This window comes from Sturnira hondurensis, unplaced genomic scaffold, assembly GCF_014824575.4.
Source record: "Sturnira hondurensis isolate 20B ecotype Veracruz unplaced genomic scaffold, ASM1482457v3 Scaffold0000167, whole genome shotgun sequence".
NCBI lineage: Eukaryota > Metazoa > Chordata > Mammalia > Chiroptera > Phyllostomidae > Sturnira > Sturnira hondurensis.
Genome location: NW_028072798.1, coordinates 10268084 through 10284649, shown reverse-complemented (window position 1 = coordinate 10284649; position 16566 = coordinate 10268084). Strand labels below are relative to the sequence as shown.

The window sequence follows — 16566 nt, the reverse complement described above, 5'->3', positions numbered from 1 at the left end:
TAAAGAGACCCTATTGAAAACTATTTCCTGCTCATTGTCACCTTTCCTTCGCTCTCCTCACCGAGGTTCTCACCAAAAGGTAATAAACCAGCCGCTCCCCACCCGGGCCGAGCGCAGAGACCGCGCGGGGCGGCAGACCCACCCCGAACGTCGCTCTCTCCGGGGCACCCAGGCCCGCCCCCTCCCACCCTCCGCAGAAACAAAGACCAGACAACAGAAGACGGGGAAACTCCGGTTCACACTCAGTTCACGCGCAGACCTCTCATCAAAGTTCTGTCTTTATAAGGAGAGCGAAAAAAACTTCCATAAAACGGTCGTTTGGTTGATTTTTGTCTGTTTCCTTCTCTGGGAGCCGGGCCTCCCCTTCCAGACGGGTGAGAGCCGCGGGGACCGGCGCGCTGGGGCGCTGATCCAGGGTCGTAGGTGTTAGTGAAGCCACCTGAAGGGCCGTGGGGCGAGGGACCTGTCGGGACCGGAAACCGCTCGGAGGAGGACTGCGCCTTCGGAGGATCCAGGCCAGCAGGACCCGGGCGCCGCAGGCGGGGCGCCCTTAAGCTGGGTTGTGCGCGCGCTGCTCGCCGGCCGGGGGGACGGAAGCCATCAGGCCAGGGCGCAGGTGAGCGACGCGGTGAGATTCCAAGCTGGCACACCTGCGGGATCCAGGTGCGCTTGGAGAGCCAGGAGGGCCGGGCGCGCCAGAGTTGGGGAGCGTCGTGGGCGGCCCAACAACCCCGAGCGGACGTGCGGGCGGGGGCAGCTCCGGTCCCCGGCTCCTCCCACCTCCCCGGACCTCCTCCCGGCCCGCAGGGCCCTCCGGGCCGCTTTGATGGAGGTGCAAACATTTGGGGGAGGGCGGAGGTGTAGGGGCTGGGCTGGGGCGCGTTGGTCGGACCTCCGATTTAACATGAAACAGGCGCGCGGGAGTCCATTGTTGGCCCGGGGCCTCCCCAGCCTGCCTGGCCGGGTCTGATATGGCCGCGCGCGGCCAATGGGCAGCGGTCCCCGCACTTCAAAGGGAGCGCGGCCCAATCCGTCGCGCCCCCCCTCCGCGGCCGCCGCCGCTGTATTTATGGAGAGGGGTCCGATTTTTCTGTCCCCAGAGACCGACTCCAGTCTCGCCTGGAGGGAGTTCAAGTGGAATAACCTCCCCCCACCCCTTCCCCTCCCCCCTTCCCCCCCAGATCTCCGTTCTCTCCCTCCCCCCCGGGTCTGTGCTGGGGCCCGGGAGCCGTTTCGGGTCTGGGCCGGAGCCGCCCGTCTTCTCCGGAGAGCGGCCGCCACCTGGGGTGAAGGTGGCTCTGGGATAGCGAGTCGGCCTTGGGGGCGGTGGGAGGGCGGCGGGAGGATGAGCTCCCCGGGCTCCGAGAGCGCGGCGAAGAGCCTGCAGTACCGAGTGGACCACCTGCTGAGCGCCGTGGAGAGCGAGCTGCAGGCGGGCAGCGAGAAGGGCGACCCCACGGAGCGCGAGCTGCGCGTGGGCCTGGAGGAGAGCGAGCTGTGGCTGCGCTTCAAGGAGCTCACCAACGAGATGATCGTCACCAAGAACGGCAGGTGCGTGCGCAGCCCGTGCCTCGGGGTGCAACGCGCACCTGGGCGCGCGGACAGCTAGAAGCCTGGGGCATTCCTCACTGCCCAACGTTTTTTGTTTTTTGTTTCTGTTTTTGTTTTGTTTTTTTTTTTTACCCGGGTGGAAGTCTCTCTGCTCCTTTCTGCTCAAGCTGCAAACAGGCCCATGTGGCCCCTAACCAGCGTCCTTCCGTGCTTTTAGTCACGGGAAGCTGGGAAAGAGGGTTGCTCAGAGGAGGCCCCATCCCCGGAGCGGTGCCTCGCCCACTCCCGTCGGGATCCTCCTCACCCCTGCCTCCCTGAGGCCGTGGAAAGTGTGGAGGACTCCCGGGGGCCCGAAAGGGCTCTTGGAAGTTGTAAGTCCCCAAAGGGGCTTCTCTTTGCCCAGAAATGACAGACGTCCCTCTCCCAAGCCTTCTTTCTGCTCTCGGTCCAGCGCGCTGGACCCGGGTCCCTCCCGCTGCGCTCTCTCCCTTCTAGGAGGATGTTCCCGGTGCTGAAGGTGAGCGTGTCCGGACTGGACCCCAACGCCATGTACTCCCTCCTGCTGGACTTCGTGGCGGCCGACGGCCACCGCTGGAAGTACGTCAACGGGGAGTGGGTGCCGGGGGGCAAGCCGGAGCCCCAGGCGCCCAGCTGCGTCTACATCCACCCCGACTCTCCCAACTTCGGGGCGCACTGGATGAAGGCGCCAGTCTCCTTCAGCAAAGTCAAGCTCACCAACAAGCTCAACGGAGGGGGTCAGGTAGGTGCAGCGGAGCCGCGGAAGGCTGGACCTTCTCCGGCAGCTTGGCCAGTCTGGGAGGAGAGAGACGCTGCTTGCATATTGCATTTCTTAGTCCTGCCTTCCATCTCGTCCGCCGCAAACTGGGGAGGGTCAGGCAAGGCCTGGGGAACTTGGGCTGAACTTTCCTGGAGGCAGAGAAAACACCGCTCTGGGTGGGAACGTCACTTTAGAGCTAATGGGTGCTGCCTGCGATACTGACCGCGAATTCCGAACAAACATGTGTGCTTGTCCTTTGTAAGTGTCTTTAGCGCGAGGTTCTGCAGCTGCAAACCAGCCCCGGGGGCGTTTAGAGCTTGTCTGCAGCCGGCGTGGGGGGGTGAGGGGAGCTTTAACACTCCATTCTCCGTTGCTCGGAAGCTTTCAGGGTGGGCATTCGCTGCCTTCACCAGTGTGCAGCCTCTGGCATTCCTTTCCCCGGACTCCTGGCAAGCAGCTCCTGAAGGGAGGCCCACCGACTTGAGCCGGGAAGCCAGTTTCTGGGAGCGGCTGGCATTTCTGCGCCTCGGGTGTTCTCCTCAGCAGCGGGGCGAGTGGGCGTTCCGGGGCCTTCACTGCGGCTGGGTTACCAGCCCCGCATTTGTGTCCCCCTCAGATCATGCTGAACTCCTTGCATAAGTACGAGCCTCGAATCCACATCGTGAGGGTCGGGGGCCCACAGCGCATGATCACCAGCCACTGCTTCCCAGAGACCCAGTTCATCGCTGTGACGGCGTACCAGAACGAGGAGGTGAGGCGGGGGTCCTGGGGGTGGGTGCAGAAAGGGGACGGCCGCTTCAGATGACTCACGGCGACTATGGAACTGGGCAGAGGGGAGAGGTGTTTAACTAAGTCCTCACACGAATGTTCCCCCTTAACCCACTGTGAAAGCGTCTACAACCAGGAACATCTACTGAATGCCCAACAGGACGAGATGTGGAGAACACTTGGGTAGAGAACTGAGAATTTCTTGAACAAACCTTGAGTGAGAGAGGGCATCGTCCTGAAATGGGCGGGGGGGGGGGCAGTGCCCACCCACACAGCCTGAATCATCGACCAGAAACGAAGTTCTTTTGGTGCCTGGGGGCCCCCACTCGAACTGGCAGGTCACTGCTCCGCGAGCACGCCCAGGCTGCGGTTTGAGCTCTGTCCAGTTTGTATGCACACAGAATATTGTCCACAGTGGTTCTGGTTTCTCGTTAATTCCACTCGGAAAACCGGCATTTAATAATTTTTCCCACGCGCTACTTTTTACTAAACAGCACAGTTCCTCAGCCAGTTCGGACCCAAACAGAAAAACGCCCATCTGGAAAGAAGTCTGATTATATTTGAAGACTTACTTAAACAGCCTGCGGGAGCCCCCCCCTGGTTCCTGGGCCAGGTTCAACCCTCTGCCTGCCTCCCACAGGCCGGTGAATGGGGTTTCGTGTTTTCCAGATCACAGCCCTTAAGATCAAGTACAACCCGTTCGCCAAGGCGTTCCTCGATGCAAAGGAAAGGTGAGTAGGCTCCGACGACCCCGTCTGGGCAGAGGTGTAGTCAGAAGGACGAGACGGAGCTGCGAGGGGCACCTGGACTGCCTCCTTTGTGACGGCACCGTGCCCTTTTTTGACAGAAGCGACCACAAAGAGGTGGCGGAAGACCCTGGAGACAGCCAGCAGTCCGGGTGCCCCCAATGTACGGTTTGTTTGCTGCCCACCTGCCTTGTTTCCAGCCCGGGGTTCGGAGAGCCAGGGGCTGGGGGTGGTGTGGACCCTGGCATCTGCGTGTGGTTGGGGCACAGGCGACCCTTTGCTGTGTGCAAGGGCCCTGTGGTGCTGAAGGTGCTCCCCCACAGCAGGTGCTCCCCCCACTGTGGCCCCCCTGACAGAGAGGTCTGGGCAGAGTTTACCTGGCCCTTCGGTTTCGCTCCGAGGCTACTTGGGCCAGGGCTGGGGCAGACCCCCGAGACCGTGGTGGCTGCTTGGACCCTGCTGTGCAGGGCAGGGGGGAACCCAGCTCCTCTGTCCACCTGGGGACGGTCTGTGTGTCTGCTACTGGCTGAAAGCTGAAGGGCCGTCTTCAGAGTGATACTCGGGAACAGGCGTGGTTTTTCCCCCGAGGGGCTGCGGTTCTGGGGCGAGCTCATTCACGCATGCTGGTCTTCGTGTCCACTGGCTTGTCAGATGGGAAGGTCAGCTTTAAGCGCGGCTTCCTTTAGGAGTTCTGTGAGCCAGGGCACAGGGACACGGGCTTAGGTGGCTGCATCTGGGGGGACCTTGTCCAGCTCTCTTCTCCTCCTTGGGGGGGACCTGTGCGTCCCAGTCCCATGGGTGGAGGTGTGTCCCGGCCCCGTCGCTCGCATGTTTGTCTAAAGAACCCTCTGTAGTTTGGGGCTTGGAGTCAGAGTGGTTGTTCCCCTAAAGGTGGCTTTTCTGAATCCAAACAAAAACGAGCTCAGAAAGCTTAAATAGGGTGGAGAAGAGAGGGGTTTTAGAGGGGAATGGGGTGGGGATGCTTTTCGGATCCATGTGTCCGGCAGGGAGAACACGGGCCTCCAACAGGAGAAAAATGAGCGGGAAAGGGTGCGCCCCAGGCCGCGTGGCGGCTCCCCATGGGACTGTGGGTGGTGGCAGACCCAGGGCCACCCCTGCGTGACTGGCGCTGCGTGGGGAGCAGGTCTGGCTCTAAGTTCGTCTGTGTGTACATTTTATTCACGCTCTGCACGGCTCGGCACGTCTGGGGAAAACGGAAGATCCAGTAAGAACCATCCCATAGGAGGCTGAGGACTCTGGGCTGGGGCGCAGGTCTGACTGGACCAGCTGGGGATGCCGAGCCGTTGGCTGGGTCTCCCAGGTTTTCTCAGGTGCCCTGTGGGTTTGAGGGCCTTGGTCAACCTGTGGCCTCTAGTGCAGAGCTGACGCCACGATGGCCTAAGTCTTGGGCTGGACACTCGGTGTGGACACTGTGAGTCCCACTTCATCAGGGAGTCCAGGGAAAGGACCCACAATTCCCTGTTCTCAGCTCTCCCGTCCCACCGGCAAGGGAGGTACCGAAATGCCACTACTCAGCATTCTTTCCTCACAGCAGGGGGGTGGCTCATTCCTGGAACCAGCGCACTGTGCCCCCCGGCCACCCCCCACCCTCAGTTCGGAGGCCCCCTGCCACTTCCCTCCACACGTGGCTGTGACAGGTACCCCGCCCTGAGGAACCACCGTCCGTCCCCTTACCCCAGCCCGTACGCACATCGGAACAGTTCTCCAAGTAAGTGGCACGTGGAAACCCAGGGGGCTGGGGGCTGGGAAGACTGCTCCTGGGAAGGTCTCAGTGGGGCCCTGGGGGCAGGAGAGGGGAACCTGTCCAAACGGCGCACACCTGAGCCCTGTTTGGGGGCTCCAGGCCCTTCCTTTTCTGTCCACGCCATGGCTGGCTCGACCGCAGAGCAGGCCTGGCCAGGGGCTCTGGGTGCACCAGTTAATGCTTGACCTGTTCCCCCTGGAACTGTGGGTCCGTCTCTATGGCCTGGGTTCAGATGTTTCGTGCCCCCTCTCCATGGTGGGGTGTCGGGTCCCCAGGCACAGCAGTCGCTGGCTTGCTCAAAGCCCAGCGTGTTTCTCCAAGTGTCGAGTCTGGGCCACCCACACCTAGCCTGACACCACCCCGGACTTCTGCATCAGAAGCTCTGGGGGGCCCGCCGGGGTGTCTGAACAAGCCCTCAGGGGACCCCGATGCAGGTCAAAGTGCAATGAACACCAGGCTAGCCCATTAAGATCTTACTTAATTCTAACACCATGGATGTCTAGACTTAATTTTGTCTGGCTCCAAAAGGAGGAAAAAAGCTAATGAACATCATAAAACAATTAAGCAATTAAAGCTGATTTGAAATGAAAGAAGTTTATTTGGTAGGAAAAAGCCGTGGGGACTTTTCAGCCAGGGGCCCGACTCCGAGGCCAGAAGGTCTATCTTAAATCCTGGTTGGGGTCTTGGCTTCTAAAGCCCTCTCAGTTCTTAAAAAATAGTTTTTGGGGAGGAGGCAAGTTATAGTTACATTTACTTTTATATTAAAATATAATTAATCCTCAGTCAAGTGACTGTTGGATCGTGTTTCCACGGGGCAGCTAGTGACCTAATGACAGAGAAAGAGTCTCTGTCGATGAGGACATAGTTTGAAATATGGGGCGGGGGTGGCAAGAGCAGGTTTACAGCTGTTCCAGTGGAAAGAGTGTGCAGGTGGAGGTGACATTGATGGCTTCGTTAACTGGGAGAACGTCACACGAGACTGTAAACTTCCTTTTGCCCACACCTGTGTATACTCTTGGCAATACATAAGCCTTAGGCCTCCAGTGAAGCGGCTGGGGGGCGACTTTCTCTGTCGAAGCGCACGCCTCTCGCCCTTGTCGGCGGCTGCAGTCACAGGGGATACTCACTGCATTTTGTCGCTCTTGGGAGAGCCACCAACAGTGGCTTGTTCTTGCTTCTCACAGCCTATTCTGACACCGCCCCCGCCTGTCTGCCCATGCTGCAACCCCACGACAACTGGCCCGGCCTGGGGATGCCTGCCCACGCCAGCATGCTTCCTGTGAGCGCCAGCGCCGGTCCCCCTGCAGGCACCAGGTAAGGGGCTCTGGGCTGCCAGCCACGTCCATTCACGGGCTTTTATTCTGCCCTTGCCTGTGTGTGGGGGGGTGGCAGGTATGAGCAGGGTCCCGGGCTATGGGGGGGTGGGCGGGTGCTGTGAGCTCCTGCTGCAACCTGTGCCCGGAAGGACCGGGGGCTCTGAAGGGCGGATGGGGGCTGGGCCTGACCAAGAGGGATCTAGGGCCCTATGCTGGACAGTTTTTGAAACTTTGAGCCTTATTTCTTTAAGAAAAAGATACTAAATAACTCAAGTCTCGACCTGTCTTGACCAACTCATGGGGTTGGAAGGTAAATTTTTTAAAGAATTTTAAATTTATTTTTAGAGAGAGGGGAAGGGAGGGAGAAAGAGAAATACCAATGTGTGGTTGCCTCTCAGGCATGTGCCCTGACTGGGAATCGAACTGGAGACCCTGTGCTTCACAGCCCACACTCAATCCACTGAGTTACACTAGCCAGGGCTAGATCTTTTTTTAAATATATTTTTTCTTCATTTTTCAATTCTAGTTGATGTTCAATATTATGCAAGTTTCAGGAGTGGGTCGTGGGGGTTATCATGTAACTTACGATGTGACTCCCTCGGCAAGTCTGGTGCCCACCATCATCACAGCCGTGCTCCCAGAATGCATCACTAGTATAGCTGGGATATTGAAATACATCGTTAGTACAGCCACGCTCCCACAATGCATTACGACAGCATCATGACTACATCCCCTATGTGGCTTCATGTCCCCATGGCGATTTCACTAACTGCCGATCTGTACTTCATAGTAGGTGAATTTCGAATAAATGTTCCCAGCATCTTTTTTTCGCACAGGAGCTATTCCATTAAGGAAATCATTGGCTTTTCTGTGGACCTAGAATCCAAGTTGTTCACATATACATTGGGTAACTGGTGAGGCATGGAGACTGTTTTATTACTAACTTGAAAATTATGTAGAAGGAGATCGGCTTAAAAAACCAAGCAGATCAGTAAATGTATTATATGTCTTCATAGAATTTTCCTAATAACGACTAACAAAGCTAGAGATCCTTTTTTCGATGAGGAAGCCGGGTCAGAGAGATGAAGTGGTTGAACCTGTGGGCTCCCAGCTCAGCGAGACTGGGGACAACCTATCTCAACCCAATGCGGCTCATTGTAAGAGAATCCCGAATGTGCCTGAGGTGTCCACTTTCTTTGCCTAGGAAACAACTCCTTTTTCATAAATGAGAACCCACTGTCTGCAAACCAGTAGACCCTCAAGAGTCTGAGGCCACCTGGAAGCCTGTGCAAGGATCTGGTGACCTGCCAGTGGCCAGCTGCCAGCCCCGGGGACCTGAGCGTTCAGTCTGCTCTGTTCTCATTGGCCATCTCAGGCCTCGTTTGTCCCAGCTGTAACGTGGACGTCATGCCCTGCTTTGCTTAACTCAGGCTAGTTAGCAAGTTCGAATCCATCTGAAAGGCAGGAAGTGGCTTGGCAAAGAGTACGCACAATGCAGCATAAGGTCTCATTCATTTACAGACAGGCTCTTGCCTAAGAGAAAGGCGTTTTTTTTTTTGAAACAAACAGAGGTCTTTAGACTAGGGGATGTAACAGCTACCTGCAACCCCTCACACAGATTGGGAAAGGGCATCAAAAGCAGCCACAGGTCGAGTCTCAGAAGATAGCTGGCCACGGGAAGAGCAGGGATTCGCTGGCAGGTCCCTTGCTTTCTGTTGTGCACCAGGCCATTTATGTCACAGGGCAAAGTGCAGGGCTCGGTGTCTGGGTGGGGGCTGCTCTGGGGGTGCCTCTCAAAGGGCCCCGTTTTCGGGGGTGTGGTCTGCACCTGTCTCCCCACATGCCCTGCACATCCTCCGAGACGCTTGAGTCAGCCTGCCTGGGAATTCTGGACTGTGACAGGAACCCCAACCTCCTATCCTGGATTTCATTAAACATTTTTTTATTTTAATCCTCACTTGAGGACATTTTTATTTTATTGCTTTTACAGAGAAAGGAAAGGGGAGAAACGTCAATGCAAGAGAAGCATTGATTGGTTGCCTCCTGTATGCGACCTGGTCCCCCGCTGACTGGGAATCCACACCCCTACCCCCCAACCTTTTTGATTAAGGGACTACGCTCCAACCAACCAAGGCATACGGCCTGTGCCTGCGCAGGAGTCCTCAGTAGCAAAACCGAGCAGCCTCTGCCCAGAGCCGCCTACATGCAGATGACCTTGCTGGTCAGCCTCCCATGAGCCTGCTTCTTATTGACAGACACGACAGTGGCTTACACACCTCTGCGTGGTTTAATGGCCGGGAAACAGCGGGTTGGAAGACGCTGCCTCCCCCAGATCCCTGGAGTAGGGCTTTTGGTGTCTGGGTCCTGCCCCGGGTCTGGAGCCTCCTCCCGGCCTCTGACTCATCTGTGTGTTTCCATTGCAGCCAGTACCCCAGCCTGTGGTCCGTGAGCAACGGCACCGCCCCGCCGAGTGCACAGCCCGCTGGAATGTCCACCGGGCTGGGGCCGCAGTTCTTCCGAGGGCCCTCGGCGCAGCCTGCAGCCCTCGCCCACCCAGGCCCGGCCTCCGCCCCCTCGGGGTCCCCGCTGTACGATGGGGCCCCCACGGCCGCCGACGTCCCCGAAAGCCAGTACGACGCCTCGGCGCAGGCCTGCCTCATCGCCTCCTGGACCCCCGTATCGCCGCCCTCCATGTGATCACGGCGCGTCTTAAAAGACGCGATGACTGTGTCCTGGCAACCGGTGTTGATTCCATTGACCTACCAGGTACTCGGCGGCAGCCGCGCGGGTCGGGGGAAGGAACCGGCCCTCTTCTCCCCACGGCCACCGAGAGGCCCCACCGAGAGGACGCATGCGCCTTGTGCTACTGCTCAGCCGGCCGCGGCCCCACCCCCGTGCCCCGCCCGGGCCGCTTGCGGGGTCACCGCGGGGGTCACCGCCGGGGCGGCGGGCGCCTTCCCGCAGTTGGCTGCGTCCCTTGCGATTGATTGCAAAGCCGACTGCTGTGCGCCTGGAAATTTCCGTTTTCCTGGATCGGGCACATCAAAATTGTAAACTCCACGGGTCCCACTTTGGCGAGGTAGAAAGCACACTTTTCTTCCCCCCCTCCTTGCTTTCCAGTGGTCTTCGGGCTCCTGGGGTGGCGGGTGTCCCGCGGGAGCCGAGCCGCTGAGCACCCGGGTGAAGACGGACTTGCTGGCCTGCCCACTAGAATGGGCTTTTTGAGCAGAGGGAGCAGTCTCTTGTACTGTTAAACCTACGCCTGTTTATGGTTTTGTTTTGACAAAGTAGCCAGACAATCAGCGGAAGGCGGTTTCTGCAAAATAAAGGATATGCAACATTTGGTCGGTCCAGTGATTATTCAGACCCCCTCCCCCTTTTCGAGAGGTGTTGCTGTGGGTTACAGCCCGTGGCAAGGACCTTGGCCCAAAGACACGTTTCCCTCTGCTGTGAGCTTGAACCTTCCGTCTGATCCGTGGCAGCACCGAAGGTGAAATATCCACGGATTTATTTCCTCCGTGGGAATGGCGGAAAAAATGCAAACCGTGCTAAGTGATTTTAAGGAGACTGACACAGGTGGCGCTGGATCACGGTGGAGGGTGGGTAACAACAGAATGGGGAAGGGACCGGTGAAGTGACACAAGTGAGTGTTCAGAGTACGATGTAGTCGCCGCCATCCACCAGAGCCCGTCCGGGCACGTTCTCCATCTAGTGGCAGAATCCTTAATTTCAGTTTACTTCTTCCAGTTTGATATTTCCAACCTGGGCTTTCAAAGGTCACAGGGGATCCCACCGAAGAGCTCGGTGACGAAGGCAGCGGTGGTAGAGCGGTGTCAGGGATGTCCCCGGTGACAGGGGGCTTCGGGACTTCCCAAAGGAGCAGGCGAAGTCACATCTTAAACCCGGCGGGGCTGCCTTCTCACCCCAGGTGCTGGGGCTTCCCTAGGCCCCGCCTGCTAGTTCCCGGACACTCAGGAACTCGTCCGCCTCATTGGGCGTAGAGCTAGGACTGAAGTGCGAACACCTGACTTCCTGGCGCCCCTGCACAAGCTCTCCTCCATGGGGGACACGCTGCTTGTAAATGGTGTGCTTCTTGGCTTGGTGACTACGAGGTATGCTTGCTCTCCATGCACAGAAATCCGGGTCGGAAGACTGATGGACAGAAATGTATCAGAAGAGTACTTTTGAATAAGCCACTGCTCAAGTAGAACTGGAAATAAAACTGGCCCCATTCGGGATTGCAGCTCCTGCCCAGTGCAGGTGGGTAGCAGGGTCTGCTGAGGGGGGTGGGGTGGCCCTACCCTCTGGGCTCCCCCTCCCTGGAAACTCCATGTCCTCTCGCGCCTGGCTGCTCTGGGAAGCCTGCATCAGGACTCTGTATTCTGAGGACTCCCCCAGCACCCGCCCTTTCCCCGGCCTTCAGGAAGTTTCCAAACAGGAGCCTTGGCCCGCAGCTCTGGCCCACAGGGTGCTGCGGGCTTCAGGAGACTGAGTCACAGGGCCCTTCCCCCAGGGACTCTTGACTCTGGCTGGGGAGACCTTTTTTACGTGAAGGTAGACAGGACCTTGATGTGTTAAGAGGGACCCAGAGTTCATGTAACTGATCTTTTAACAAATGGAGCAGAGTCTCTGGCTGAACAGTGGGGCTGTGGTGGCCGTACGGTGCAAGGAGCATGCAATCCGGTGCAGAAGACCTGGGCCCTTGTGGCCCTCGCTTGCGGTGGGATCTGGAAACCCTCTTTTATCCTCCCTCCATCTGTCCCTGTAGTTGCTGTGCCACTGAGCTGTGGCGCCCGTGTTAACAGACACTCTTCTTAAAGTAAGCCTTGGCTCTAAAAGCAGGAAGGAGCGCACCCGGTGATTGCGAAGACGGGCAGTGACGTGGGTGGCAGTCCCCTCGGGAACAACACAGCCCTGACCGAGGCTGGGGGGCGCTTGAGGGACCGGCGTCTCCAGGCAAGAGGTGGCGGGTGTGATTCCAGCCAATGTTTCCCTCTCTTTCTCTAAAAATACATAAAATCTTTAAAAAAGAAAGCACGCCCCGCCCCCAGCATAAGTAAAACAAGGTGAGGTGTCCTTAGGGGAAAAGCCCGAGTTGGCAGCTGGGTTGAGGAAGGACCCGAACGGCCCCCAGGCCCTGCCCTGCAGAGTGGCCGCCTCTGGCCAAAGTGGGGCCTGAACGCTGGTGCCTGCAGAGCCTCGCTTCCCCGGCTGTGCTTTCCTGAAACTGACCTGCTCGAGGCGGTTCTTGGGGTGAAGGTCCCCGCTCCGAAAGTGTAGCCCTTCACTTCATCGATGCAGGTGTAGAAACCCCTGGACGTCAAACAGAAGACAGTTGTCCCATTCCGAGGTGTCATCGAGGTCCCCACACTCCCCCCAGCCCGTCCTGTGAGGAACCCACGTGGTGACGAGGCCCGCGTCCCAGCACCCGGCACCCCACCTCGGTTCCTGCTCCAACCTGTGCTCTGCTACCAAGTATTTTCTGAACGGGGAGTGAGGTGGGGGTCATGCTTGTTCCCATTCGGACTGCGGCTTGTCGCAGCTGCAGTTGTAAAAAAGATGTTCTTATTGGTTGGGGAGTAAATTGGCCTTACCTGTGTGTCTGTGCTTCCCCCCAGGGTTGGTATTGTGTTTATTAAACAAATAAGCAGATGAACCGACGACCCCCGCTCCATTCTTGTGCCTGCTGTGGACTTTCTGTTCCGTCCTGTTGGGCTACGTTCCTCCCCGTAGGCCAGCATCGCACGGCCTCACTGTAGCCTTCTAATAATTCTCGAATTTAAGGAGTGAGATCTCCAAATTTTTTATGGACATTTGTATAGCTGTGTTCGATTTTCTTTTTTGCATTTCCAGATAAATTTTAGGACCAGCTTGTCGAATTTTTCAAAGACACCTACCACCGTCTTCTGGGGGTTTGCCTTGAACCCAGGGGCCATTCCTGGGGTGTGCTGCGATGACCGCACTTTCCTCCGTGGACGCGGGACACTTTCCGATTTGTCTGGGTCATATTTAATTTCCCTCGGTGGGGTTCGTGGTTTCCCATGTAGAGGCAGCTCGTACGTTTTCGTTAGACTTGCTCCTAGCCATCTGACACTCTTTAATGTTGTTATAAAAACAGTCAATACTGTAATTTTACTTTTCAGTTGCTGCTGGTATGAGAAGAATAATTTTGCTACGTCACCCTTGGGGGCCGTGACCTGGATAATGTCCCTTATTAGTCCCAGTACTTTCGGGGTTCTCTGCATGCTCACAATATTTGTGAGCTGTAAGAGTTGTGCCTCCGGGTCAGGTGGGTGCCGTTTACGCCAGGGTCCCAGGTCGGGCGGGAGGCTGGGGACTCCAGGAAAGCGCGGATGCGAGCGGCGAGAGTGGGCATCCGTGCCTTCTTCGCAGGCTTGAGGGCGAGGGCTCACTGTGGTATCAGTGAGCTGTTGGCTTCTGCAAGCTGAGGGCCTTCCCTTGTGCCCCTAGTTTTCTGACGGTCACTGTCACGCAGGGACACTGAACTTAGTCAAATGTCCATTCCCCAGCTGCCGAGACCCACACACGGTCGCCTCTCCCACATTCCTTTCATTCAGGGCACACGGTGTCATTTTCAAATGGTCTGCCGACCCCTCCTTCCTCAGGGGAGCAGCACCAGGTCGCTATAGAACACACGTTTTGCGTGTTATTGGAGTCATTCCCCTGGTATTTTTACAAGGGTGTTGTTGATACATTCCCGAGGGATGTAGATGGGAAGTTTTTTCAGGGACGTCTTGGTCGCTGATTGTTACCAGGGCCGTGCTGCTCTCAGAAAGTGTTCTAGAAAATTCACCAGGGGAGCCTTTTGGCCCTGGTGTTTCCTTTCCCTTTTTCTTTTTTTAACTTTAAAAAAGAGTGTAGTTTTACTTCATTGGCTACCACCTGTATGACATGAACACGCAGTTTTGCTCCGTTTAGAGGCGGCCACAGGTGTCCCGAGTGAATCTCACAAAAGTAGCGGTGTCCGCAGGCGGTGTCCGTAGGCAGGGCTCCGCTGCACGTGGGCAGCCGCACTCCGTGGGCGACGTGGGGCGGGGGCGGGTGGGGAGTCAAACCACACGGTGTTTTGCCTCCTGTTGTGCTGGGCTCTGTCTGGTAATTCTCATGTGGGCGTGAAAAGCACGGACCTTCTCTCAGGGAGGGAGGTGATTAATATTAAAAATGATCACTTAACATCAGCTATTTGCTATCATTCTGAAATTTGGAGAAAATATTTTGTTGATTCAAAGATCTTGTTACAAAGAGAATTGTTATGAATGTAAACAAGGTATGATGGGATATTTACTTTTTTTTGGTAATCTTCGTCTTTGAATATATGGAGCTCCATCTAGAAACTCTGTTTTAGCATTTCTTACCTTTCTTACAGCAGGGCCGTCAAACTCATTGTCAGCGGGGGCCACATCAGCCTCACGGTTGCCTGCAAAGGGCCGAATGTAACTTTAGGGGCTGTGTAAATGTAACTGCTCCTTAACTGTTCAGCGAGGGCTTGGCATTGCTGCCGGCTGGAAACCAGGTGCTGAGCCAGACAGAACAAGGTGGAGGGCCGGGTTCGGCGTGTGGGCCCTGGGTTCGCCGCCTGAGTCTTATAGGATAGGTTTGCCGCAGGAGTTCTTTCACCTTTTGTGAGAAGCTCTCATTATTTCACTTTCAAAACTGAGCAGTATTTTCACTGGGCCTTGAATCCTAGTTTGTTTGTTTGTACATTCCCTTGTCTCCCAGCTTCCACCATTTCTGGCAAGAAGCCAGGTGTCATTCTCATCATTCTCCTGTACCATACACCAGGGGTCCCCAACCCCCCAAGCTGCAGACCTGTTAGGAGCTGAGCCTCTCGGGAAGCTCACCTGAGCCCCGCCTCCTGCCCCCACAACCTGAGCTCTGCCTCCTGTGTTGCCGCCCCCCACCCCCGACCATCTTCCATGAAACCAGTTTCTGGTGCAAAAAAGTTTGGGGACCACTCCCATATTCAATGTGTCTTTTTGCCCTGTCTGGGTTGCTCAGTGAGTTGGAACAGCGTCTCACACTAAAAGGTTGCCGGTTCGAGCCCCAGTCAGGGTGCTTGCCTGGGCTGCAGGTTGGATCTCTGGTTGGGTGTGTATGGGAGGCAACCAACCAATCGATGTTTCTCACGTCAGTGTTTCTTTCTCCCCCTCCTCTGTAAAGTCAATAAACATATCCTCGGGTGATGATTAAATCTATATCTCTATCTATATATCTATCTATCTATCTTTTTTGAATGAATTTAAGACCTGTTGTTTACCGTTTGGTTTTCAGCAGTTTGACTATGATGTTCCAGGTTGTTTTTTTGGCTCGGTCCGCTGAGCGTTTTGTATCTGTGGGCTGGTGTGTCCCACCAGGCGGGGAAGTCTTGTCCGCCACCTGCGCTGGGTCTCGGCCGCATTCTCCGCCCCCTGCCTTCCGGACCCCAGTCACTCGCCTGCTGGACTGTGCCTCACATGGGGGGTACTGCCTTCTGAGTTGTCCTTCTTTCCTTTTTTAAAAACTCAGTTGGGTTGTTTTTGTTGACTTGTCTGCGATGCACTTTTCTCCCTTTGCAGCATCCGGCCGGCTGGTAAGACCGTCCAATGAACTGCTTGTTCCCGACATCCTGTCTTTCATCTCTAGCCTTCGCACTTGGCTCTAGTGCCCAGAATCCGTGTGCCCGCTGAGTCCTGCCATCTACACCCAGGTGCTCTCTGGCTGCAGCCGGGGGTCCCTCCGAGTCTCCCCTGCCCGGCCCATTCTTCGGGCCGAGTGTGGGGCAGGGATGGCGCTCCTCGCCTGCGTACAGAATGTTCCAGCAGGACGGACGCCATGCAGACGCACGGAACAGAATTCCCTGGGTCTGCGGGGGGGCGGGGACCGCGTGGACTGGTGGACAGGAGGCGGCGTGTGCTCTGATCAATGGCACGCGTGTCTGGAGACAGTGACACGTCTTGGTCCTGTCTGCGGGGTTTGTTTTTGACGCAGACAAGTAACTGTGGCTGGACCATGACTTTTTAAAGGTGCCTCTTACAAAAACTGCACCCAACATTCAGGGGCCCTGTTTTAAACATTTACTTTCCTTTTAGGGAGAATTTGTGAGGGACTTAGATGTCCTCAAGGATATCCCCAAAGGACAGTGTTTTGCGAGCTAAGAATGTTTCTGAGATGATTGTATATTCAGTGTATTCGCGAGATTAAAGAAAGAACACACAACTGTTTTAGAACTAGACACGGCCTGGTCTTGTCTTTCCCACATTTACTAGCAAACCAGGAGTGTTCGGAAAGCAAGGAGGAGTTGGTTGTATGAATCGTGCATTAGGGACATTGCAGCACTCACAAAATGTGATGGATTTGTTGCATTTTTTAGTGTACTGCACTCCCAGAAACCCAATATTTTGTTGTGTTACTAAATTTTATGCTCCAATTTTTGGTTTTGAAAATGTGTGAGTTGTATAAGAAATATGTTAGCATAATGGCTGACGTCTTAACAAGGTATTTCGCATACCTTGTTTCGTTTCTGCATTAGCGCCGTTACGGAAGGGTTCACTAAGTGTACTCATGTAAACCCTATTTTTGTAAGATAATGATTCGCTCATGTTTTCTCTTTTGGTCAGAATTAGTTTCTTTCCATAATAAGAG

At 56.1% G+C, this 16566-nt stretch overlaps 1 protein-coding gene across 2 annotated transcripts; it reads left to right on the top strand.

The window, feature by feature from the left end:
* The first annotated feature begins 585 nt into the window (after positions 1-585).
* TBXT (T-box transcription factor T) lies at positions 586-9979 on the top strand. Of its 2 annotated transcripts, none has more exons than XM_037060684.1 (8): positions 586-1551; positions 2047-2311; positions 2946-3080; positions 3767-3828; positions 3945-4006; positions 5399-5572; positions 6793-6922; positions 9348-9979. In XM_037060684.1, the coding sequence occupies exons 1-8, from the start codon at positions 989-991 to the stop codon at positions 9619-9621; spliced, it is 1665 nt and encodes a 554-aa protein (XP_036916579.1). In that variant the 5' UTR covers positions 586-988; the 3' UTR covers positions 9622-9979. The 2 variants fall into 2 exon arrangements, with proteins under 2 accessions (XP_036916579.1, XP_036916520.1); XM_037060625.1 differs by having other exon boundaries at positions 5396-5572.
* The last annotated feature ends 6587 nt before the right edge of the window (positions 9980-16566 follow it).

Bases quoted from the DNA above. Each gene is read 5' to 3' on its own strand.
- TBXT (XM_037060625.1), top strand. From the start codon at position 989: ATGGGCAGCGGTCCCCGCACTTCAAAGGGAGCGCGGCCCAATCCGTCG. The intron at 3,081-3,766 runs GTGAGGCGGGGG...CGTGTTTTCCAG, and splicing joins CGGCGTACCAGAACGAGGAG to ATCACAGCCCTTAAGATCAA. The intron at 5,573-6,792 runs GTAAGTGGCACG...TGCTTCTCACAG, and splicing joins ACATCGGAACAGTTCTCCAA to CCTATTCTGACACCGCCCCC.